General features: G+C 55.9%; 1 protein-coding gene across 1 annotated transcript in view; it reads right to left on the reverse strand.

The window, feature by feature from the left end:
- MROH2A (maestro heat like repeat family member 2A) overlaps nt 1-25,222 on the reverse strand; it is a 44,789-nt gene that overhangs the window by 806 nt on the left and 18,761 nt on the right. The window contains exons 16-41 of the mRNA XM_049614637.1: nt 25,160-25,200; nt 24,571-24,712; nt 24,333-24,385; nt 23,787-23,894; nt 20,380-20,499; nt 19,994-20,116; nt 18,839-18,991; nt 17,572-17,694; nt 16,558-16,637; nt 14,735-14,843; nt 13,836-13,931; nt 11,204-11,308; nt 10,394-10,517; nt 9,701-9,819; nt 8,698-8,850; nt 8,128-8,282; nt 6,001-6,160; nt 5,728-5,921; nt 5,244-5,381; nt 5,032-5,146; nt 3,581-3,727; nt 3,250-3,432; nt 2,640-2,795; nt 1,079-1,210; nt 333-435; nt 8-73 (exon numbers count right to left, since the gene is read on the reverse strand). Of these exons, the coding sequence (XP_049470594.1) occupies nt 8-73; nt 333-435; nt 1,079-1,210; nt 2,640-2,795; nt 3,250-3,432; nt 3,581-3,727; nt 5,032-5,146; nt 5,244-5,381; nt 5,728-5,921; nt 6,001-6,160; nt 8,128-8,282; nt 8,698-8,850; nt 9,701-9,819; nt 10,394-10,517; nt 11,204-11,308; nt 13,836-13,931; nt 14,735-14,843; nt 16,558-16,637; nt 17,572-17,694; nt 18,839-18,991; nt 19,994-20,116; nt 20,380-20,499; nt 23,787-23,894; nt 24,333-24,385; nt 24,571-24,712; nt 25,160-25,200 (3,198 nt within the window). The remainder of the gene's footprint in view (nt 1-7; nt 74-332; nt 436-1,078; nt 1,211-2,639; nt 2,796-3,249; nt 3,433-3,580; nt 3,728-5,031; nt 5,147-5,243; nt 5,382-5,727; nt 5,922-6,000; nt 6,161-8,127; nt 8,283-8,697; nt 8,851-9,700; nt 9,820-10,393; nt 10,518-11,203; nt 11,309-13,835; nt 13,932-14,734; nt 14,844-16,557; nt 16,638-17,571; nt 17,695-18,838; nt 18,992-19,993; nt 20,117-20,379; nt 20,500-23,786; nt 23,895-24,332; nt 24,386-24,570; nt 24,713-25,159; nt 25,201-25,222) is intronic.

A 25,222-nucleotide genomic window follows, 5' to 3' on the forward strand; every position in this document is an offset into this window, starting at 1 on the left:
TACTTACAATTCCGTAGTGCCGGAAAGTCCAGTTTCTTCAGGTGATGTGCAGGCATCTGCTGCATAATAATTCCTAAAACGAGAGCCAGCGAGATGCTCATCACACAAATATTAGGCCGGTGGGAGATTCCGTTTGACCTTAGGAGGTATCTGTTTAGGATTCCGCTGAAGATGCCTAGCTGAGAATCAGGCAGGTGTGCAGCTGGGTGTGACAGGACACGTGCCGGGGGGGGCTTCCGCCTGAGTCTGGCCCCTCCTCGGCCACCTCCCGCTCCAGGCCTGGGTGTGGCCCTCAAGGTCCCTCCTGCATCCGGAGACACCTGCTCGCTCACCTGCCAAGTCGCACGCAGCAGTTCTGATCCTGGGCAAGTTACTATTAACGTAGGTCATCGTTTCTAGCAAGAAGCTATAGAGAACAGCAGGCTTTTTCTGAGTCTGCAAATAGACACAGGATGGACAGAGCCATGGAGGATGAGGCCTTAGAGATGGGCTGCTCACAGAGCGGGTTCCCATCTGTCTGATGCGGGAGGGTCTGCCCAGAGAGGGCAAGTGCACATCCCAGCATCGCACAGCGAATTATTAGCTGGGCGACTTAGGGACTTTCAGCCCCCTGTTACCTTCTGTCTGACCCAGAGAGGAGATCACATTGGCCTTTAGACTCTGTGGCTGTCCCATACCATAGCCACTGGCCACACGTGGCCCTTGAGCACTTGAAACGTGACTGGTCTGAATTAAGTGCCAGGTGCCTCCTGCATTTTGAAGACCGTACCCCCAAACTGGAACATACCCCGTTAATTGGCACATCGATTGCATGTTGACATGACAATGGTTTGGATCTACTGGGTCAGATAAAATCTATGATTGTTTGGTTTCCCCTCTTTCTCTTCTCTTAACATGGCTACTAGAAAACGTGGGGGCATGCGGCTTGCGTTCTCTCTCTGTCGGACCGCGCTGGCCTTGACGCTTCACGCCAGGAAGGTGAGCACATGGTCACGGGAGAGAGGTCTATGGCAGCCGTGACCCAGAGCCCCAGGCCCCGGGCGGCCCTCCAACAGGCCCACGCCCTCAGCCTCCTCACCGGGATGGAGCACAGCATCATCTGGAAAACAGTCATCTCCTCGGCCGCACTGGTGTTACTTCGGCCCGGGCTGTTCTCGAGGGCCTTCCAGCCCCAGAAGTGCACACACTGAAACATGGTGGTCTTGCAGGCCTGGAGGGGCACAGGGCGGGGGATGGCAGGGAGGGCGCCAGGCAGACCGAGGGGGTTCCCACGGTCTGGGGGTAGGGGTGGGGATGGCAGGGCTGGCGTTCCGTCGAGAAGCCAGGGGGCAGCCCCGGGGAAGTGTACCTGCGACCGGAGCCCCGCCAGCTACGCAGCCCTCTTGTCCCTCAGTCAGCAACCTCCGTGCCCTCAGCAGCCCTGCCCAGGACCTGCCCCTCTGGGAGATTGGGGTCAGGGGCCTGGCAGGGACAGATAGGACCGGGGTGAGCTTTCTCACTCCCAGACCTTCCCTGAGCACTGCAGCAACCGGGCCCCCCGGCCTCCGGCCTCCGGCAGGGTTAGTTCACGGGAGGATAGGCTAGGAGACTGGGCAGGGGAGTGTGGAGAGGGGTTGGGGTACCTATTCGCCAGGGACACGCGTGGCAACCGTGTGCCTGGAACCAGCCCAGGCCTTTGCCTCCCTTGTGGCCTCCCCAGCCCCCACCCCTCTTTGCCGTTCTTTCATTAAACCCTCTCGGCCGCCTTCCCAGGCGTTCCTTCCCTGAGGCTCACCCCGCGGGACAGCTGCTGATACAAGGTGAAAGAACAGTGGGAGCCACTGATGGATTTCTGAGGAGAGAGTCTCTGAGGGCTGAGAACTCATGGGCTGGGTCACCAGAGTCCCCGAGGCCGAGCAGGAGTCAGGAGTGCCCCACAGGATGCCCCTCAGCAACCCATAGGTGCCGCCAGCCCACCCCACCCCGCGTGGACACCCGCAACGCTCACCAGGGCGGGACTCCCGGGACCCCGGAACTGGAGACTGAGGCAGTAGTGGAGCCTGAGCTGCTGAGTGCTCCACAGCTCTCGGGGAGGGGACAGAACTGCCCCTAATCTCAGCCCCCTCTCCCTGGCCCCCTGCCCCAGTCCACACAGGAAGACGTGTGGAGAGAGAAGGCAGAGGTCAGGGTCACGGGCCTGCACGGGGTGAGGGGAGGCGGTCGGACAGGCAGGAGCTGTGGGTCTCCCCTGCCCTCCCCACGCCCGAACTGGGGGAAGAACCGGGCCCCCCGAGAGGGAGGGGAAACGGGCCACTGAGGAGGGATTTAAGGCAAGTCTGGAGCGTGAGCGGGTCATAACACCCAAGGGTGATGATGGCAAGCTGTGGAATCCGCTGGAAGGAAAAGGAGGCTGGGCAGAGGGTGCCTGCAGGCCGTGACTGGGGGAGAAGACCGCCGGGCCGTGTTCCCCACAGCGCCCAGATGCCTCAGTAGGCCGGCTGGCGGGTCAGCCGGCCGGACCCCCTCCCCAGCCCCGCGTGAGGAACGGGGCCGACCAAGAGGGACGTGGGCAGAGGCTGAGCCCGCAGACCCGCCTACGTTCTCCTTCGGGGACCAGAGGTCCCCACACTCTGGGCCACAAAGAGGAGGGCGCGACTCACCTGGGCTGCCTCGGAGCAGGGGTCCCGGCAGTGCAGCATGAGGGGAATCCAGGCTTTTTTCACTTCCTCCTTGAAGAAGTGTTTCTTAGAGATCCTGACCAGCTTTGCCAGCTTCCCAAACAGGACGAAGGCTTTTAAACGCAGCAGCTCACTCTCCTGTGGTCGACATGTACAGACGCGTCCTGAAATTCAGGACACAAGAAGCCCAACGAAACCCCAGCCACCTGCCTCTCCGTGGACCCTTTGGGCTGCCTCGGCCCCCGCAAAGGCCTCTGGATCATTCCCTCAGGATGGAGGTCCTCCGCCCGCCACCACCCAGGTGCCCGGAGAGCTTCTGCAGGCTGCGAGGCATTAGGAGGAGAGGCTCACACCCTACGCGCAGGGGAGGGGTCCCACGAGTCCTAGAACAAGAGGTTTTGTTTTCCTTTTGTGGGACCCCAGGATCGGCTAACGGATGCGTGGGCACCAAGTCAGACCTGAGGCCCCTCCTGTCCCAGAGCACGTCTTTTGTCCTTTCTTACGGGGATAAGAGGTGCTCGCCCGTGTGTGTGGGCACGTGGGAAGCCCCCAGCGAGGGCCGGGACCGAGTAAGGCCACGATCTAGACTCACGTTGTCGAAGAAGGCCCTGCACCGCTCGGAGATGATGCCGAACGAGGACCCGACGTCGCCCTCCCGGAGCTCAGCCAGGATCTTGGCCAGGGCCTCCATGCCCTCGGAGGTCACGCTGGTGACCACGGGCTCCCGCAGGGAGCCCAGGCACTTCTCCAGTAACAGCTTCCGGTACTGCCTCACCTGGGGTGCGGGTGGGGGAGGGGGCCACGGGGAGCTTCAGTCCCCACCTGGTTCACCTCCCCCATCGGCCAGAACACGCCAGCCCCGGGCCCTCAGCCCCCCCAGGCCCTGCACCCTGGGCCCCTGAGCTCAGGGTCGGGCGCAGGACCTTCTTGGGGGCACCCAGGGCCATGTTGCCCAGGGCACGCAGGGAGAGCACCCTCAAGGCCTCGTCCTCCTGGTCCACGCCCTTCTCCAGCATCAACACCGTGGGCTTCAGCAGCTTCTCCTGGTACAGAACTGGGTCGCCCATGAACTAGAAGAGAGAACTTTTTACAGTCACCGCCCATATAGGCCCCTTTCTCAGCCTCGGGATGGGACGTGTGATTAGACCCAATGCACAGAATGGTCTCTGCGAAGAGGAGAGGATTCGGAGCCCCAGCTCCCCCGGACCAGCTCTGGGCTCCTCCGCCAGCCGGCTGGGGCCCCCGGCAAGTCACTTAACTCCTCTGAGCCTCCGTGGCCTCGCCTGTAAGAAGGGGCTGACACCAGTACCTGCCTCACAGGATGGTCGGGAGGCTTCATGGAGAAATACACGGGAAAAACCTCGTACGTTGTGACCTTACGTTCATTCAGTTACCCTGACAAAGCAGCCACCGTGTCCAAGAGCCGTGCCTGCTGGGCCTGGACAGGAGTGCACGAGGAGCGTGAACTTCACTCATCTGGGAGTCCGAGAGTCACAAGGGGCCCAGCGCTCAAAATGCCAGGACTCCGGCCAACGGGGACCCCTCTGACGTGTGTGTGCACGCGCACACGTACGCACACATGAATGTGTTTTCGATAAACCTAAAGGGGCGCCTGGGTGGTTTAGTCGGTTTAGCGTCCAACTGCGGCTCAGGTCATGATCTCAGGGTTCGTGAGGTCAAGCCCCGCGTCGGGCTCCGTGCTGACGGCTCGGAGCCCGGAGCCTGCTTCGGGTTCTGTGTCTCCCTCTCGCTCTGCCCCTCCCCCACCTCTCAAAAATAAACACTAAAAAATTTTTTAAAAATAAACCTAAAGAAAACGAAACACCGAACTGGTGACTCCAAAATGGGAAATGTACTATCCAGCCTTTTACAGAAAAAGGTTGCCAGTGCTGCCCTAGGTGATGTTGGGCTCCTAAAAGCATGTTGGGCATCATGCAGCCAACACAATTTCTCCTAAAAGTTTTCTGGCCAATTCCCTCAGGCCCCCGAAAGTGCCCCAACTGCACAGAAGGGGAACTGGGCCCCAGCGGCCATCCCACCCTTCCCCGGTCTTCCTGCCTGGCAAAGCCCCGCTGACCCCTCGAGACCTTCCTGCGAGGCCTCCCCCAGCACCATCGACCCTGGCGAGAGCCGAGATGCCCTCATCCGGGCCCCTGGGTGTTGCCGGCGCTCAGCACAGCACGCCTCACTTAGATGCGCACCCCGGATCGTGTGACGAACCAGTGAACGAACACATCCCCTGCGGGGTGGGGCAGTCTCCGCCCCCTGACTCAGATGCCCCTCAGAGCCTGGGCTCTTGCCCCAGAGAGGAGCTGGGGGGGCACCCCCCAGCCCCCACCCCAGCCCACCCAGCCCTCCGCGCCCTGAGCCTCACTTCCACGCAGACCGCCGTGCTGCTGATGCGACAGCTGAGGACATCCGAGTCCATGCCCCTGAGCACCAGCTCTGACAGCCGCTGCCTGTAGCCCTCCATGTTCCGCATGCAGAACCTGCAGGGGGGACAGGGCCAGGGGGCCGGGAGGGCTGCTCGGCCGCTGCCCCGTGGAGCTGGTCCCACTGCCCGGCACGGGGAGCCCGGATGCCCACCTGGCCAGCAGGCCCGCGCCCTGCAGGAACGTGGAGCTAGTCTCCAGGAGGCTCCACACGCCCTGCTCCTCCAGCGTGCGGACCAGCTGCTCGCTGCTGAGTCTTCTGAACAGAAGCTGCATGGACTCAATCGTGATCCTGGAGGAAGGCGGGGCTACGTCTCGACAAAGCTTCCCCCGGGCGCCCCCAGGCACTGAACCTGGCTCAGAGAAGAGGGCGTCCCCCTGTCCGCCGGGCCGAGCTCAAGGGGCTAAGGGCGATCACGTGGCAGAGTGGGTCCTCGAACAGCGAAAACCACACCGTGCCGGACTCGTGTGAGGGAGGGTTGTGGGATCTGCTTCCGGAAGCTTCTCCCCATCAGGAGAGGACAACGAGGCCTCTTGGTGGAGGTGACTCTTGGGATCCGTGACTTCCCAGAGGCGGCGTCCAGCTCGGGCCCACGGCTTTGCCCGCCATACCCACCCACCCCCGCCCTCGAGAGCACCTCTGCAGATTGATCTCCTCGGGCAGGGTCCCCATGTGGACGAGTCTCCACGTCTTGAGGACGGGAGACACAGCCTCTGGCCCCTGGCTGCCGCTGAGCTGCAGCAGGAGGGTGTAGATGAGGTCGGGGAAGAGGTCCAGGACCCTGTCGTCCATATCCATCTTCTGGATGAGGAGGTGAATGGTGCACAGGGTCTGCAGAGACAAGGGCTGAGGCGTCAGGGCTCCTACTCTGAGCCCCCAAGGAGCCCCGGGGCCCGCCCCTGTGACTCACCATCAGAGGGTCCACTGCGGCCAGGCGCCAGATGTCAGCTTTGGAGGTGGCATTGGCGCTGGGGGTGAACCTCGCCTGCAGCCGGCCCATCAGCCCATGGAGCATCGTTCGGGCAAAGGGCACGTTCTCGGCCACGGCCAGCCACACCTCCGTCAGGTGGCTAACCAAAGACAAGAGATGAGGACTGTGGGTCTCCCGCCTCGTACCCTGGCAGCTAAGAGCCCCTTTGGACCCCCAGGCGAGCCCTTGAGTAGGGGTCAGACTCCGGAGGCTGAACATCAGGGAGGTGGAGTGAGCTGCCTAAAGGTTGCATAACTAGAACCCAGGTCCGTGACTCCACACGCTGCTATCTTTCTCTGCCACGCCCTCCCCCTCGCCCCGGGAAACTGCGGCCCCACCACTAGGTGACCTTAGAGGCACCTGCCAGGCCTCCTCTCCGATGATTTTTATAGGTACGTCCAGCAACAGCTGCCAAGGACCCAATCTGTCGGGTCCTAAGCAGCTTGCAGATAGCACGGCGCCACCTGCTCCCAACACGCCTTTGAGGACGATGTTTTCATCTCTGTAGCCCACAGAAGGGGGCAGGAGGCCTGCAGAGGCCAAGTAGCCTGCCAGACTGCATTTGAAGCAGCTCCCCGTCCCCCAAGTCCAAGCCTGTGGCTCTGCCGAGAAGGGAAGGTCCCCAGGATAGTGTTAACGGGCCGGGTGTGTACAGGTCCAGGGGAGCGAGGGCCTGGGGGGGCTCTAAAAGGGCTAAAGCGGCAAGTCCGCCAAGATCCAACGGAACAAGGAGAGGCGGACACGGCCCGTGTGAATCCACAAAGCCAATCACACGCGTGCGGGAGGTGGGCTTGGGAGGGCACACGACCCGGTGCCCGGTGGCGGGAACAGAACGGAGGCATGGGCACATGGGCTCATCAGCAACCACTTCTCATAAAGGAGACGTCGGGGTGTAAGGAGACAAGAAAGCAGGACCTCACCCTACGACGGCAAGAAACAACCGCGTGAGCCTGAGGGACGACCTGGGTTCCGGAAAATCTCAGCCTGGCCGCCACCCCGTGAGACCCTGAACACAGTCCCCAGCTCTGCCGTCCCCAGATTCTTGACCGTGGAAACTGAGATAATAACAGGGGTTGTTCTGAGCTTCCAAGGTGGGGACAGTTTGTTACACAGCGATAGCTCACCAGTATAGTGAAAGCCAGCGTGACCCGGGCCGCCGAGATCGCCAGCCCGACGGAGGCCACACGGGGGCCTGCACTGCACGCCCCCCGCACTCGGCACTGCTCCAAAAGCCACCGCCCCCATCAAATCAAGCAATCCGCACTGCCCTCCGCCCACAGCACAACCAGGCCTGCCTTTCGCCCGGGCCAGCCCTTGAGGTTCTGGATCTGAGGCCTCTCTGTTCATGTGACAGCTTGCTGGGTGACACCTGTCCCCTCTCCCTCTACCAACGGTCTCCAGGCCTGTCTTTGCTCTGCAGCCTTGGCTGCTCTGGGGGCAGCGCCCACCCCTTTCTGGGTTGTGCCCAGGGAACCCCGGTACCATCGCAAAGACACGCCCCCGGTCGGGTGAGACGCTGCCAGCTGCCTGTGTGACACGGTGAGAGAGACACGGGGACTCAGCAGTCCATGAGGATAACACCGGGCAGCAGGGGGTCACGAGGCCACCTGAGGGGCATGAAGTCCTGCCAGGTCATCCGTTGGGCACCTGGACATCCCCTCTCAGGGCAGCACTTGGAAGGACAGAGGGACAGGGTGGAGCCCCTCTGAGGCCCGCCCGGGCCTTGGTGGCCACGTCCTCAGGCGTGTCCTAGAGCGGCCCAAACTCAGAGGGCGCCCAGAGTTCTGTTCTCCACAGAGAAGGAAAGGGCTGCCGTGGGCAGGGTCCAGAGGGGACGCCTGAGAAACTGCGGGGTCTGGACTCCAGCTCCGTAGGAAGGACCTGTAACCCTGGGGCTCTAAGTCCATGGTCCTCAGAGGCCACGCCTCCCGCAGGAAGGGCAGGGAGAGCGTCTGACCCAGCCCAGGGTCAGACATGGCACCACTCAAGGCCCCGTCCTGAGATACGTCGGTGGTGGCGAGGCGGGCATGGCCCGGGGGGGTGTGGCTCCCTGTCCGGGGCGCCCACCTCTCCATGGGCAGGGGCTGCCTCAGGAGCGATGTGAGGACCGTCTCCTGGTGGTAGTGCGCCAGCAGGAGGATGCCCTCGATGAGGAGACGCCGCACTTCCGGGTGGTCCGCCACGGGCAGGTGGACCAAGATGGCACCCAGGATCTCAGCCACCTGGGGAGGGGCGGGGCATCACCGGCACAGCCTGGGCCCCCCCCCCCCCCCCCCGGCGTCTGCCCTCCCCCACCGCACACCCCTCCTCCAGGGACTCTCGCCCAACTGGACAGCGGGCAGGTCAAACCACCAGCTCATCTTTTGGTCTCTTCCTGGAATTTATCATGTCTTCTATGTAGGGGTCAGTATGCTCGGGGAGAGAGAGCCACGGGCGTCTGGCCCACTGGCCACTTACTAACCGGGCTACCTTCAGCATGTCTCTTTCTCATTCTAGAACTCTACTGTCTCCTCCTCTTTACAACCAAGGGTTTGGGGAGGCCTTCTCAGAGAGTGCGGCCGGGCCCTTACGTGTCCCTCTAGCCTAGGCGCCCCGGGCAGCCCCAGGCCTCAGGTGGCCCAGCCACAGCTCTGCTACCTTGTCCTCTAGCTCCTTGGTCCGCCTCTGGAGGAAGGTGCCTATCCAGGTGACGGAGGCCTTGTCATGCCACAGGTCCATGGCCCCGATGTTCTCACAAAGCTTCTGGATGAGCGAGACCACCTCGTCACAGTTAAATTGCATGCAAACCACCTAGGACCAGAGCACAGCCCTCCTGGGGTTCAACAACAAAGTTTCAGGCCAACGTCCTGCCCCCACTTGTCATCGCCGACACCCCCCTCTTCCCCCCCGACACCGCAGCCCCAGCCCAGGCCCCGGCCATCTCTCAAAACATCGCCAGGGCCTCCTACCCGTCTCCCTGCCCGGCATCTCACCGGCCCCCTCACCAGCCCGCTCGGGATGTTACTCCCCCACCTCAAAGACTCACAGCTCAGCCCACCTTTCACAGGCTTCTTCTGGCAGGTTCCCCAACCTCTCCCACACCTCACCTAGCCGACGCCGCCCACCCCACCCGAACTCTGCTCAGGAAGCTTCACCCGAATGTTGCCCATGTTTCCTTCCCTCAAGCTGTGTCCTGAGCCCTGGCACCCCGTGACTTCATCCTGCCTCCCCCCACAGGCCCCCTGCTCCAGAAAGCCACCTCGGCCCCCTGAGGTGGAAGTGACCCCGCCCCTCTGCAGCTCTGAGAGTTTGGGGGTCTAGTGTGCCCATGGGCCAACACCGCTGTGCGGGATCCCGAGTTTAATTCTTCCTGGGGCCCCTCCACCCTCCGTGCAGCACATCATAGGCATGGAGACGAGGTAGGTGGGGACTGTGGGACTGTTAAGTACCTATCACGTGCCAGGCATCACAGCGGGGAACTTACATATCGCACACCGTTTAGATACAGAGGGCGTGGGTTGGACCAAAAGCCACGGGGACTGTGATCCCCTGGAGGAGGATGAAGCCTGTGTGGCCAGGCTGAGCAAGGTCCCAGGCCTCAGACATGGTCCGGGCACTGGAGTCCAGCCCAGGAGCCCACACGACCCTCCCAGCATGTCACCTTGGCGATTCTGGAAGATGCACTGAAAATCTCCTCCATGTCCAAGCCCTGGAGATCCTCCTTACATTTTGCAAGCTTCAATTCCTCGGAAGGGCCCCACAAAGAGCAGGTCTGGCTTGCTGCGGGGAACACAATTTTAGACACGATCGGAAGGACAAAGGACCCACCCACAGGCCACGTCAAAATGGCTTCCTGCCCTGGCCCATGGGGTTGGGGTTAGGGGCTCCCTGGCTCTGAGGGCCTGGACCACCGTCCGGCATCTGAACATCCCGTCTCTTCTTGCCTTTGCTTTCATTGTCCTGTCTCCCCACACCGCCTCTGCACACAGCTCAAATGCCTGCTTTCTGGGAGGCCACCAGCTAGTGAGCCAGAGGCAGAGTCTTCCCTTCTGAAGGTCACCACCCCGCATGTGCCCCTGAGGTCATGTCTGGCTGCTTCTGCTGTGTCCTTGGTATCTTTGAGCTGTCGTTTTCCCAGTGAGGCCCCTTAATACCCAGGACATGACCTCAGTGAGTTGTGCCAAACCAGGGAGCCTCTCCCTCCAGAAACTTCCATGGCCTCTCAGCAAGCTCTGCATCCCCTCCATTACCTCTGCTGGTCACCCTTGTTTGTCTATACAGAGAGGCCATGCTCCCCTAGGATAGTCCCACAGCTGACACCCCTCCCAGCCTCGATGTCCTCATGTCTCCGTACCATGAAGATCCAGCAGGCTGGACAGGACATCCATCGAGGCCATGCGGGTTCTTGTGTGTGAGTCACAGGTGCGAGGGGCAATGAGTCCAACCAGCGTGCCAAACTGCCCCAGCTTCAGGGGGATCTGAGGGACAGGAGACCTCAAGGCTCACACCCTCTGTCCATCCATGCACACCAGGGGCTGCCCAGGGGTGGCATAACGGGCAACCAGAGAGGGTGAGCCCTGCTCGAAGGTACCCCAGCGGGGCCCCTGAAGGCAGAGCAGCCAGGATGTGAGGGTTCTGGCTCAGGACCTGCCCCTCCGGCTGCAGGCCCAGGCTCTATATCAGGGCACCTGCCTTGTTCCTGTAACTGAAACCTGGGTTCAAATGTGAACTCCCCCCCCCCCGCCGCCCCGCCAACCTAGCTGTGTGGCCTGGGCAGGCTGCTTAGCCTGGTGCCCTCGTGTTCCTCGTCTAATGGAGCCTCCCGTTTCAGGGGATGTTGTGAGAATTATGTCAGAAAATCCAAGCGATGCCTTCTGCACAGCGTGCGGCCTCAAACCTAGCATGAGGGTAGGCCCCGGCCTTGCTTTCGCAAGTTCGAGCCCGGCGTCAGGCTCCATGCTGACGGTGCAGAGCCCGCTTGGGATTCTCCCTCTCCCTCTCTCTCTCTCTCTCTCTCTCTGCCCCTCCTGCACTCTCTCTGTCTCTCTCAAAATAAATAAATAAACTTAAAAAATGAAGTGTTCCCTCTCCTCAGGGATCGAGACGGGAACTTTGCTGCGGGTGCCAGAGCAGCAGGCTGGGGGATCAGTGCCCCGGGACTCACGCAGACACCGACGCTCTGCACGTGGATCTGCAGGAGATGGAGATGGAGGTTCATGGCCTTCTCCCGCTCCCCTTCTCTCTCCGACAAGATCCACTTTTCCAGGAGCTGTGGGTAGAGCCCAGAACACAGAAGGGGACATTAAAATCCCAAGGCCAGCCTTTCCCAGCTGGCTATTGCCCGCCTCGTCTCTCCCACTCAAGACTCTGACTTCCAGAGGTGTTGGGTGGTTCTGGATACTTCTGCCTCTCCTTCCGGGCACCCCTGCAAGGGAGATGCGGCCGTGGACAGAGAGTCCACAGTCCCCAGGTATCCTCACCAAGATGGCGCCCAGCTGATGTGTTCGGCCTCGTTCCAAATGTTTGCCTGCAGGTGAAGGAGGCGGGATCGTCGCCCACCTTGCACCCCAGGGCCTTAATGTTCACACATGCAGTAGCAGTAGCAGTGCATGAGGCCAAACTACTACAACTCGGAGGAGAAATACATCGATGGTGAGATTCAGAGACCTCAGTACCTCTTTCCTAGAAACTGAGGAACAAGAAGATGGAAAATCTGGAAGGAAAGAGAAAACTTGAACAACACTACCAACCAGCTTGGTCTAACTGATGTTTAGGAACACTCCACCCAACACAATATACAGGTGCACACAGAGCCCTCACCAAGATAGACCATACTGTGCAACAAAATAAGTCTCGGTTGATTTAAAAGGATTTGGGGCACCTGGATGGCTCCGTGGGTTGAGCAACTGACTTCGGCTCAGGTCATGATCTCGCAGTCAGTGGGTTCGAGTCCCGCCTCTGGCTCTGTGCTGACAGCTCAGAGCCTGGAGCCTGCCTCGGATTCTGTGTCTCCCTCTCTCTCTGACCCTGCCCCACTCACCCTCTGTCTCTCTCTCTCTCTCTCTCAAAAATAAATAAACATAAAAAAAAAATTTTAAAGGATTCAAATTATACAAAGTATGTCTTCAGACCACAACGGATTTAAATTAGGAATCAAAAACAGGAAGATCTCTGGAAAGTCTTCCAACATTTGGGAAGTTCTAAATAACCCCTGGGTCAAAGAAAAAATTAAAAGAGAAATTAAAATGTATTTTTAACTGAAACAAATGGGAACACAACGTATGAATATTTGTAAAATGCAGCAACAAAGAACAAAGTCAGTGCCTCATACTATCTGATCTTGGTCATAAGACTTATTATAACTAACATTACAGTAATCAAGATAGGATGACATTGGTGTAAAGACAGACAAATACATCAATGGAGCAGAACAGGTACCAGATACAGACCCACACGTACATGGCCAATTGATTTTTGACAAAGATGCAAAGATAATTCAATGGACAAAAGTCTTTCCAACAAATGGTTCTGGAACAACTGGTTATCTGTGTGTAAGCAAGCAAACAAACAATTTTTTTAATGTTTATTTACTTGTTTTTAGAAAGAGCATGCATGCACGTGAGCGCAAGCAGGGGAGAGACAGAGAGAGACGGGGAGAGAGAGAGAGACAGAGAGACAGAGAGAGAGAGAGAGAGAGAGAGAGAGAGAGAATCCCAAGCAGGCTCCATGCAGAGTTTGACTTGGGGCTTGATCTCACAATGCCATGAGATCATGACCTGAGCTGAAATCAAGAGTCAGACACTTAGCCGACTGAGCCACCCAGAGGCCCCCAAACAAATTTTGATCCATACCTCACACCATATACAAAACCTAACTCCAAATGTTTCATAGACTTAATTATAAAACTGGAAACTACAAACTTCTAAAAGAAAGTCTTTGTGAGCTTAGGTTAGGCACAGACTTCTTAGATATAACACCAAAACCATGATCCATTAAAGAAAACAAATGATAAATTAGATTTCATCAACATTTTAAAGCTTCTGTTCTTCAAAAGACACTATGAAATCAATGAAAAATACATCACAGACTGGGGGGAAATATGTATAAATCACATATCTTATAAGGACTTGCTTTCAGAATATATAAAACCTCTGAAAACTCAATAAGAAAGCAAACAACCCAATTAAAAAAAAAACAAGCCAATGCCCTTCAAAAATGCCAATATTATGAAAGATAAAGAAAGACTGAGGAATTTTTCCAGATTAAAGGAGATTAAAGAGACATGGCAGCTAAACACATTGGGTAATCCCGCTTAGAGCCTAGATGGGGGAAACACCTATTGGGGATACTATTGGGACAATTTGTGAAATTTCAGTATTGGCCATCGATTAGAATACAGCATGGTATCATCAACATCAAACCTCATGATTTTTATCATTGTACCATTGTTATATAAGAGGGCATTCTTGTCCTTGATGTTTGCAAGTAACTCTCCATGGTTCAAAAAGTGTGTGTGTGTGTGTGTGTGTGTGTGTGTGTACAACAAGAAAGATAAGGGAAGAGAAAGAGAGATAAAGAAAATGTGACAACTGTTAAGAACTGTGAATCAAGGTGTGAAGGGTATACAGGGTGTACTGTTTTTGCAACTTTTCAGCAAATCTGAAATTTTATCAAAATACAGTTACCGAAACAATTTTTTAACACATACCCCTGTTTTCCATAGAACCTGGCCCTCAGACCAGCTTTCTGGGGGGCGTGGCCATCCCTGGCTCTTGGCCCTCCACCAAGGAACTCACGTGCACCATTTCCTGCAGCCCTTTGGGGTCCAGCTGCCTCTGCATGAGGCCCTCCATCAGGTGTTCCAGGGCCTGAAGCGCATTTGCGTACAGGGTCTACGGCCAAGAGAGAAGAGCACTGGGCAGCAATGAGGGAGTGTGCACAGCCACCCACCAGGACTCTGCAAGGACCCGTGCCAGGGCTGGGAAGTATGAAATGATCTGAAAACCACCCCTTTACCTCTGCTTAGACTGGGTTCTTTACACCCAAATTCTCATGTGACACACAAGACCACCTCTGAAGAGGAACCCATTTTCCAAAGGAGGAAACTGAACTCCCAGAATCCAGTTCTTCTGACTCCCCATCCAGGACCAGGACTTTGAGGCAGAAATGGCTACCTGTCCACAAAAGATTTGTCCTCCTTCTCCACCTTGTTGCTGGGAAACAGCCATCCAGTCAGGAACTACATTTCCCAGCACCCCTTGCATCTAGGCATAGCCATGTGACTGAGTTCTGGCCAATGAGAAGCGGGCAGAGTGGCTCATACATCCTCGACACCCTTTCTCGTTCTCTCCTCCTCTACCGGATGTCAGTACCCACGGAGACCTTGGGCCACGCATGGAAGAGAGTGGGGCCTCTGCCAGCCTCGGTTCCTGAATAACTGCACACAGCAGCTCCCTCTCCACCCCCAATGCCGGCTGGACTTGACTTGAGTGTGAAATAAATCTTCTTGTTAAATCATGGAGACTTCAGGGTTTAGCTGTTACAGCAGCTAGCATTACTTTATACTAACTAATAGAGCCTACTGCACTTTGCTGCACTCACAGGTGGTTGAGGATGGTGGGCTCTCAGCTCTGCCCAAGTTATTGGAAACTTCTAAGACCTGACCCAGAAAATGAGGTGGCCCAGAGGGACCTACCTGAATGGACTCATTGTCCTCTAGTGGGGGTTGAAGAGAAATGACAGAGTGAATACTGATATCCATCAGTTCATTGTTTTCCTCTGTGGAGTAGAAAGGCTTCAGACTGCTAAGGGAAGAAGAAGTGGACAAGAGGGGTGGTCAGAGGGGGACTGAGACCCAGCCGCCCCACTGCTCAGTCCAGGGCGCAGAGGCATGTCACAGAACGAGGGAGAGACCAGCTTCCTCGGTTGAGGGTGCAGGCATGCGTCCCTCCCCAGGTGCCCTGGCTTCACCCGGTCGCCAGTATCCAGTGACTGTGTCTGCGATCGATGGGGAGACCCGGGGACCCAAGGCCAGCTCTCTTTCTTGTTGCCTGCTCTCAGCCTCTCCCTCTTCTGCTCAGAAATATTCCACTGCTACTCCCTGGCCTTGACCATGGACTCTGCCTCAGAGGCTGGCCCTGGCCCAAGGGCTTTCAAGCGGAATACCTGCACCGGCAGCAGAAACATTACCTTGGTGCTTCTTAGAAATGCAAATTCTCTGGCCCTACCCCAGAGCTACTGAATCAAAAACTCTGGAGAGGAGCCCAGCCGGCTGAGCTTTAGTGAATTCTCAGGGGTGGTAGCTGGCTGCCCGATGGGCGCCCTTCTCCTACCCCTTCATCAATAGTTCCCAAGCCTAGGTGCTCACTAGCATTACTTGGAGAAGCTCTGAGGTACCCAAGGGCCACAACCAGGCTCTAGGGATCCTTATTTAAACAATTTTTTTTTTCCAACGTTTTTTTTTTTTTTTTTTTTTTTTTTTTTTTTTTTTTTTTTTTGTTTCTTCGGGATAGAGAGAGACAGAGCATGAACGGGGGAGGGGCAGAGAGAGAGGGAGACACAGAATCGGAAACAGGCTCCAGGCTCCGAGCCATCAGCCCAGAGCCTGACGCGGGGCTCGAACTCACGGACCGTGAGATCGTGACCTGGCTGAAGTCGGACGCTTAACCGACTGCGCCACCCAGGCGCCCCTAGGGATCCTTATTTAAAGGTCTGAGGTGGAGCCAGAATATCGGTATTGTTCACAGGTCCCCAGCTGGCTCTATTGTGCCTCCCTGGTTGGGAGCCGCCATGCCATTTTAACTTTAAACTACTGCCCCCCAAAGGGGTCCTATATTTCACCCTGCCGGGACCTCCAGCTCCTACCCAGATCGTCTTCTTTTGTGTAAGCCCAGGTCAAAAGCCAGATGCCAATGCCTTCTGATCTCCCCTGTTGTATCAACAGAATTGCCTCTTGTTCATAGCCCTTTCTTCTTCTGGCCTCAGATTTTTTTTTGTTGTTGTTATTTTTGTTCACCCACAAATACTCAGCTCTGACCCATGATTCCTTCTGCACGTGTTCATCTTACCTCTGAGTCCCCAAAGACATGTGTGTGAAATTTATTTCAAATCTGCCTACGTGCTGCCTCTTCAGGCAACAGGTGGTTATGAGACTAAACAGTGCATCTGCCCCGACGGGTGCAGAATTCCCAGAGGCCACCCGGCCACTCTAACCACTGATGTTCCATAACTTCTTCCTCTTCCCTACTTCCCCACCAGTGAATGGACGGCTCCAGGAGGGCAAACCTCAGGTATTATATTACTTTGTATTAACTGCATCAGTACCGTATCAATAAATGAATTCCTTGACCCCACCCAACCCAACTAGATGGCCCAGCGCCCCAGGGCTGCTGCCCGAGACCCCTGCTGCAGAGGCAGGGAGGCAAAGTGGGTGTGGCCCCCCAAGGAACACTGAGGGGTGGTCTTGGACTTTGCCTCTCCCCACGGAGACACCCGGGCCGGAACAGGGGCCCAGCTCACCTCAGGTGCGAGAGGGCCTCTATCGCCATGGTCCGCACAGGAGAAACCAGGCTGTCGGTGGGTTCCGCCTTGATGGTGGCCTGCCCGGCACAGCAGGGCGGTGAATGAGCCACCCAGAGCCCACCAGAGAGGACAGTGAGTGTGGGGGGCTAGTGTCCAAGGCCTGGCACTTTGTGGGGTGCGGACACCCATACCACGTTCGCTCTTTTCAGGATCACGTGGCCTTTTAGCATTTTCGGGGAGGCAGCAAAATCTGGTGTGAGAAGCAGGGGGGCTCCAGACAGACCGGAGCTTCTCGCTCAGGCCCGCCACCTGCTCGCCATGCGTCCCTGGGCAAACTGCCTCCCCCGCCTGAGCCGTCACGTGTAAAACAGTGCCCGGCTAGCGTGAAATGACACACGGACCGCTGCCGGCCCAGAGCGGGAGCACGCGTGCTCATTTCCTTCTCGGGGCCTCCTGTTCCACCCCACATCACTTCCCTCGGGCACAGCTTCCAAAGCAGCTGCGGTGCTTTCCAGGGGCCCAGGGCATCGTGAGGGAGTGGGGAGGTCTGGGGCTGAAGGGCTGTGGCTCCCACAACTCTATCAGCCTCTGTCGCGGCTTCTTGCCTTTAGGCAGTTGACATTTTCTAGATCTTACTGAAGTTCTGTGCAAAAAAAAAGAGCTTTAAGACCTGCCTGCGGCCGAATCTAGGTTCCCCCTGTGGAGAAACACACGGGGCCACCACGGGGCAGACCCGGGGGCCCTCTGTCTCCCGGCCTGGAACCAGCCGCTTCCGGGCACCACAGGCTCCCTGGCCATCAAACCCTTTGTCAGATAGACAGATATTGTACTCGGAACTCCTACGGTTGGCTGGGAGCGGAACTGAGACGGGGAGGGGCTTCAGTGACCCCCACGGCCCCCTTGTCCCTCAGATGCCCTCGGGGACTCTGAAAACCTCTGAGCGAGGAGAAGCCGGTCAGCAGTCAGACCCCAAAACCACCCGGGAGCAAGGACGCCTCTCACCCGACTTACTATTATAATGCCAGTGAGGCTCATCTTTTGGGCAAATTCAAAGTCCTCCAGCTCCTTGATGTTCCCGATGGCATCGGTGACCTGCACCACACTCTTCAGGAAGGCCATTTTGAGACAGATGTCCTGCGCCCAGACCAAGAAGAAGGAAAGGAGGTAGCACGTCGGGAGTGAGCCCAAAGACTCAGGCTGCCCAAGCCACAGCTCTCATAAGGACCCCGCCACGGCATGAGGGCACTCCTTCCTCTGCGCCAAGTAAGAGGAAGAGTCAAGGGCACCCCGAGAGATGGCAGGCCTCGTTCTGTCCCTCGGCCGCCTTGCCCGAGCTTCTGCCACAAGGCCAGGGTGCCAGCCAGGTGCCGGACAAGGCACAGCGTTCTGAAAACGCCACCTCCCTCAACCCCCCTAAGAATAGCAATGCCGGTCAGCTCACACCATTCACCGGCCAGAGGCACCATGCCCTGCGTGTCGCCCAAGAGACAGCGTAAGTTGAGATAAAAATCGTTTTCGCCTTTACGGCATGGGCGAGCCTTGAGGACCTGAGGCTAAGTGAGATAAGCCAGCCACAAAAAGGCAACCTGTGTGTGAGATCCCAGTCAAACGCGAAGCTTGTGGGTGTCACTTCAGAGAGACGGAGAGTGGGACGGGCGTTGCCAGGGGCTGGGGAGAGGGGACGTGGGCACGTGTTCAGCAGGCCCAGAGTGGCCGTTTTACGGGACAAAGAACTCTGGAGAGGGCTGGTGGACTCGGCTGCACAATGATGTGAATGTACTTAACGCCCCCCAACTGCACACCTTAAAAATGATGACGATGGCAAATTGTCTGTTATGCGTATCTTGCCACAACTTCAGAAACAATAACGAAATAGCTTTTGCTCCCTTCTGTGCTTCCCCCCCCCTTGCCATTCCAAGAAAGTAGCAAGCCTCTCTACATCCCTGAAGACCCCACTCCTTGTCTTGGGTCAGATGCCGGGAGGGGAGGGGGCAGAGGCGAGGGCTGAGGGAGAGAGCGAGGCCGGGAAGAGGGGGCACCTGTCCCGTGACTTCCGGGACCCATAACCACCCACTTGGCACTGCGGTGGGGAAGGCTGTCCCCCACCTCCCCCTGGAGCCGAGAACACCCAGTTTGAAAAAATGAGCTTCCCCAAAGCTGGGTGTCAGGTGAGACTCCTGGTGCTTACTTGGGGTGGGGGGCGGGGTGCTCAGATTACAAGGCAGGTGGCTCTCTGCCAGCCCGGCTCTGGGTGGGGGGTGCGGCCTCCCGGGGTTACCTGGCAGCTGCTGGAGAAGTGGTGAATGATCTTAGCGGTGATGGGGGTGTCCACGTGGGTGAGGAGCATCTGGGGGTGGCAGTACGAGGCCACGCAGCTGTACATGACCATGAGGGCGCCCTTCACCGTCTCCCGCCTCCAGGGATGGTCCTTCTGCGAGCCCAGCCAGAAGAGGAAGAACACCGGTGGGGGGGGGGGGGGGGAGGAGAGGGGGGTGTCGGGGTTCAATGGCCACCCCAGCTGCATGTGGACAGTCTCCGGTCACATGACCAAAGGAGCCACTGAGTCAGCAGAAGCCGCTTCCACTGATATCTTGAAACGCTCATTCATTCACTCATCCGTTCAACACACCTTACTGAGCTCCTACTCCTTGCCAGGCCCTGCTCTGGGCCAGGGGCTGTCGTGATGCCGGGATGAGGTGCTACAGGCCACCGAACCCACCACGGAGGGCGCGCAGGGCTGCCCGTGCCCTGCCAGGCCTCAGATACGAATCCACATCTCAGATCCCGCTTTGTGGAGAAGCTGGGGCAGGAGCCTGGGATGCTCCTGATTGTCTCCATCCAAACTACCAGACGCCCGGGGCGAGGGTCCTGGGTCAAGGCCAAAGCCTGAGACATCTGTGACTCTGGATGGTAGCCCACTGGGGCCTCAGCCAACCTGTGACCCTGCGGCAGAGGGGCCCCCTCGGGCGGCCAGCCCACAGGCTGCCTTGGCCTGGCTCCTGGCTTCTCGGCTCAGTGGCCGTCTGCATGCTTTTGGACAAGCTTCAGTGCTCTCTCCTATATGATGGCGGGCATGATCGCCCTGCACCCCAGTGCCATTGACCCGTGGAAAGTACCTATACTGAGTGCTACCTGAGCAGCCTCTTCAGGTCCAGTGGGTGTGGGTGAGGCCTGGGACTCTGAATTCCCATCAGCACCCAGTGCTGCTCTGCGGAGCCCCCGGTGGGCTAGCGCTCCTTTGTAATATCTGGGCCCTGAAAGGACGCACCCTGAAAAGCTTTGTTGGGGGGAGGCCTCCGGATCTCAGTCATTTCGGGGACAGGTGATACCGGGGGGAGTTTGCTACTGAGATCTAGCAGGTACCTTGGCTGGTGCTGAAAGCACTGGTCTATGCGACCCCCAGAGACTTGACTGTGGAGCGAGGGTGTCTTACCCGCCAAGCCCCGATCTGCCAGGACTGTTCCGACTCCTGGATCCTCTCCTCAAAGTCATGGAGCACATTCAGCACTGTCTTCACCTGGCCACGGGCACACAGGCCAAAGCACAGAATCACGCCCTGCGGGCAGACACAGCCAGCGGGGATGAGGGCAGCGGGCAGCGGCCAGAGGAGGAGCCCCCCACACGTACACACACACACAAGCACACGCATGGACGCCCCTATGCACACACAGAGACACACACACACACACACACACACACACACACCAGTACACATATGCATGCATGCTCATGCACACACAAGCTTTCACGCATGTGCCCATATCCCCGAGGGACCAGAGGGGTCTGGTGGATGGGGGTGGGGCCGCAGGGCACCCTCACCTCCCTGTCAAAGTCGTTGCCATAGTCTGTCTTGTACAGCAGCTCCAGCAGCAATGTCTCTACCTTGTCGGCCTCCAGGCCTGTGGCCAGTGTGAAACCCAGGGCCCGATACAGAAAGCCCTGGAAAGGCACAGGAACAGAGGGAGCTTCGAGCCTCTCTACTCCACCCTCCAGGGGTTACTGCCGTGGAGAGTTCCCTACGTAACACTCTAGATTTCTTTCTCTAATGCACAGATATCTATGCATTTCGTACATTCTTTGAAATAAGCATCGAGGTTATTCTGGAGCGTCGGACTGTTTGAGGGCAAGCGTATTATAAATAGCGGGGACCAAATTTCCCTCCTATGGAAGTCGAACCAGTTTCAACTCACACTAACCAATCTAAGAACACCGATTTCCCCACATTCCTCTGTCACACAGGACATTACCAGTGAGAGGCAGACCATCCACGTTTTCTTGCATTTCTTTGATTATTAGCCGTGCTGATCACCTTTGCACATTCTCACGATCCAGTCCCTGAATCCCTGTCTGTATTCTTTCCCCCTGTCTTGGTGGCTCATTTCTCCTGTTTTCTCTTTTATTTGTAAGAGTTTTGTGTGTGTGCTTGGAAAAATAACAAAAACAAACACGCATTATTTCATTTAACCCACACAGCATCTCTAGACTGTAAATGCAGTTGCTGTTCGGGGAGATGAAAAACCAGGTGGGGAGGGGTACAACCAGGATATAAAATCAAGCCTGGTCTGGGGCGTCTGGGGCACTCAGTCGGTTAAGCATCTGAATTCGGCTCAGGTCATGATCTCGCAGTACGTGGGTTCGAGCCCCGGCTTGGGCTCTGTGCCGACAGCTCAGAGCCTGAAGCCTGCTTCAGATTCTGTGTCTCCCTCTCGCTCTGCCCCTCCCCCACTCATGCTCTGTCTATCTCTCTCAAAAATAAATAAACATTAAAAATTTTTTTTAATAAAAAGGATATCTGCCCTTAAATTGACATCAGATAAGACCTTACACCTGCAAATTTATGTTTAGCTATAGAAGACTATCTGTAAGATACACTTGTTTTTTGTTATTTTACATACTCCCCTACAAAGGCTATCTATTTGGATAAACATAATTTTTGGCTGACACCTGTAAAACCTTTTCTCAGACATCTTCATTGAGATATAATCCACATACCATAAAATCAACCCATTTAAGGTTTACAAATTTAACGGTATATTCACAAAGTTGGGTAACTATCATCACAATCTAAATTTAGAACATTTTTGTCACCCCCCCCCCAAAGAAAATCCCTTGCCCATTAGCATCGCTGGACATTCCCTGCAGCTTCTGGAAACCACAGATCTACTTTCCATCCCTAAAAAGATGCCTATTCTGGACATTTCAAGTAAACAGGATCATATAATATGTGGTCACTTGCATTCCTTTGCATCTGGCTTCTGTCACTTAGCATAATGTCTTCAAGGGTCATCCTTTCTGTACCATAAATCAGTACTTCATTCCTTTTAATAGATGAACAACATTCCATTGTATGGATAGACCATGTTTTGTTTTTTCTTTCATCCACTAGTGGACATTTGGGTTGCTTCTGTGGTTGGCTGTATGAATCACACTATGAACATTTATGTATAGTTTTTGTGCGGATGTATGTTTCCACTTCTCCTGAGCATGTACAACTAGGAGTAGAATTCCTAGGTCATATGGTAACCCTATATTTAACATTTCAAGGAAATGACAGACAGGTTTTCAGAGCCGCTGCCCCATTTTCCATTCATACCAACAATATTTGAGTGTTCAAATCTCTCCACATTCTTACCAATGCTTCTTGTTGTCTGTCTTTTTTCTTATAGTCATCCAAGTGGGTGTGAAGTAGTATGTCCTTATGGTTTTGACTTGTGTTTTCCCTAATGGGAATAATCTCGAGCATTTTTTCACGTACTTATTCACTCTGCATGTACCTTCTTTGAAGACATGTCTGTTCATATCATTCGCCCATTTCTCAACTGGCCTGTCTTTTTGTTATTGAGTTATAAGAGTTCTTTATATATCCTAGATACAAATCCCTTATTAAGAACTTAATCTGAAAATATTTTCTTTCATTCTTGGGGCTGTCTTTGCACTTTCTTGATGGTTTGATTTTCAACATAAGAGTTTTTAGTTCTGATGATGTCCGACTTAATCTATTTTTCTGTCATCACTTGGGCCTTTAGTGTATCTATCTAAGAAGGCCGTGCCCAAAATCAGTTGACAGTAAATAAGGTTTATTTCTACACTCTCGATTCTATTACCTCACTCTGTCTGCCCATCCTTATGCCAGCACTGCATTGTCTTGTTCACTGCAGTGGTGTGTAAGAAGTGTTGAAATTGCAACATTTGAGCCCTCCAGCTTTTGTCTTTCTTTTAATCATAATTATGTTGGCTATTCTGGGCCCCCTGTATTCCCACATGACTTTTAGGAGTAGCTTGTCAATCTCTGAAGAAAGAAAGAAGAAGGAAAGAAGGAAAGAAAGAAAGAAAGAAAGAAAGAAAGAAAGAAGAAAGAAAAGAAAAGAATAAAGAAAAAGAAAGAAAGAAAGAAAGAAAGAAAGAAAGAAAAGAGAAAAGAAGAGAAAAGTAAAAGAAAAGAAAAGAGAAGAAAAGAAAAGAAAAGAAAAGAAAAGAAAAGAAAAGAAAAGAAAAGAAAAGAAAAGCCAGCTGGGTTTATGACAGGAATCACAATGAACACGTAGATAGATTTGGGGAGTGTGCCATCTTAACTATCTCATCTTCCAGGCCATGAACACGGGATCCTCTCTGTTGATTGAGACCTTCTCTGATTTCTCTCAACTATGTTCACAGTTTTGTAAAAACCTTTTTACAACAAAATACACATACGTGGTCATGAGCCAGTAGCTGGATGAGTCGGATGTGTGGAATAACATCCGGCAATCTACCGGTGGGGGTGGGGACAGTTGGGAGTCCAGCTCTAAACCCAGCCTGCCCACTCTTTCTTCCTTTGTCCCCCTCCCGGCCTCATCTTCTTCACAGCCGAGCTAGAACTCAGCCACCCCTTTAGCCTTCCGTGGCTCAATGTCACCCTCACCATTTTCACTATTTCCCAAAACCTGCTCACACATCTCAGCCCTTGCCTGTTGGACTCTGCTAGGAGACCACTTCAGGTGGAAAGTGAAATGAAGGGTGGGGAAGACGGCGACTGGAGAGGAGGCCCCAGCTTCAGCAATGCAGGCTTTTAAAGAAAAACAACACACAGCAAGAAACAAAAACCCACTGACTTAAGCCACCCACCTCTCCTCCCAGAACCCTGTGGACAGCTGCAGGGACAGCTGGGCTCACCCACAGGGCGGGACTCCATCCCACTGTCCCTGGTGTCCCCTCCCTGTCTGAACTGTCTTGATGCTGTGAGGACAAACCTTCTCCAGGGAGGGGCTGTCAAAACTTTCGATCTGGTTGTTCAGCTCTTTGCTCAGACGCAAGCTCCAGTTGGAACCTCGAGTCTTCTTAAGGGAGTTTCTCAGAAACTGAGGAGACAGAAGATGTAGGTGGGCGGTGCCCAAGGACCCCAGTCCTGTCCTCTCCCAGGCTGCGGGAGGGCTGTGTGACCTTGAGTGGTGACTCACCCTCTCTGGCCCCCTTCTCCAATCTCCAGACTGCTCGACCCTTCAAACCCTGATCCCATGAGCCTGGGGAACAGCTGTGGCTTTGATGCTGGAGGGAGGAGGGTCACCCCATGCTGCTTTCCTGAACACACGGTTCCCCAAGTTGGAAGGCTCTCTGTTCTCCCCTGCTTGCAGACACAGCCTTGGACGTGCCTGGTGCTCCCCAAGTCTTCTCGGACAGAAGGAGAATGTGTCCTCCAAGGACTCCTAAACTCCCCATGCCGACCCCACCGAGGGCCCTCCCGTGCACCCTTCCCCTTTCTCCTGGCTCGACCTCAGCAAGCTGGATCATGTCCTTACCTGAATTAGCTTGTCCTCCCAGGTCTTCTGATTCCAAGTAAACTCAGTATGTTCTGCAGAAAGAAGGCCCACCTGTGTTACTTTCTCCCGCTGCTTCCTTCTGGGGACCCCTTCGTGGGTCAGGCACTCGAAGCCCTCCACGGATGGGCTCAGCACATGCTGTCGTCCCCTCCCCACTTCAAGCCAGGTGATTAGTACGCCAGCAGGCACGCGGGGAGGGGGCCCCCGGGCGCCTCACCTTCCAGGTACTTGACCAGCAGCGGGATCTCCAGCTCCCACATGTCAGCCATGGCGGGCGCGATGCTCCGGCTCAGGGTCCTTAGGAGGTTGAGCATGGCTATCCCACGGCCCTCCCCCTTGTAGGGGGATGACATCAGCACCTGGGTGGGGGACGCCCAGATGCCAGTGGGGCAGGGCAGCCCCCCACCCAGGCACTTTGTTCCCAGAAAGAAGAGGGGCAAGATCATGGGCTTTCTCCCCACCCCAGGCTTCTGCAGAGCGTGGATTAATGCCCAGAGTCAACATAAGGAGCAGAACGCGTGCGTGCAAGGCCCCCAGGGGCAGGCGGGCCCTTGGCAGTGTTCTGGGGATGTGCTGGGGCTGCTCAGAGGCTGAGCAGAGGAATGTGGGAGCACGTTCCCACCAGGTTCCTGGGCATCCGAGCACACAGCCCCTACCACATGTACCCAAGAGGAATCAAAGGGACCCGGAAAGCTCTGTCCTGCCAAGTGTCTAGCTCCCTCCTCCCTTGGGGGATCTTTCAAGAGAGAGATGTCACGGGCCCTGGCCTCAGTCTGCCCAGGGCACAGCCTGGGTGAGCCACTCACCAGGAGACGGGCTAGAAGTTTCTGGGGCGCGGGCAGATCCACTGAGGAAGAAGGAGATGTGAC

The sequence above is a fragment of the Panthera uncia genome (genome assembly GCF_023721935.1).
Source record: "Panthera uncia isolate 11264 chromosome C1 unlocalized genomic scaffold, Puncia_PCG_1.0 HiC_scaffold_3, whole genome shotgun sequence".
Classification (NCBI taxonomy): Eukaryota; Metazoa; Chordata; class Mammalia; order Carnivora; family Felidae; genus Panthera; species Panthera uncia.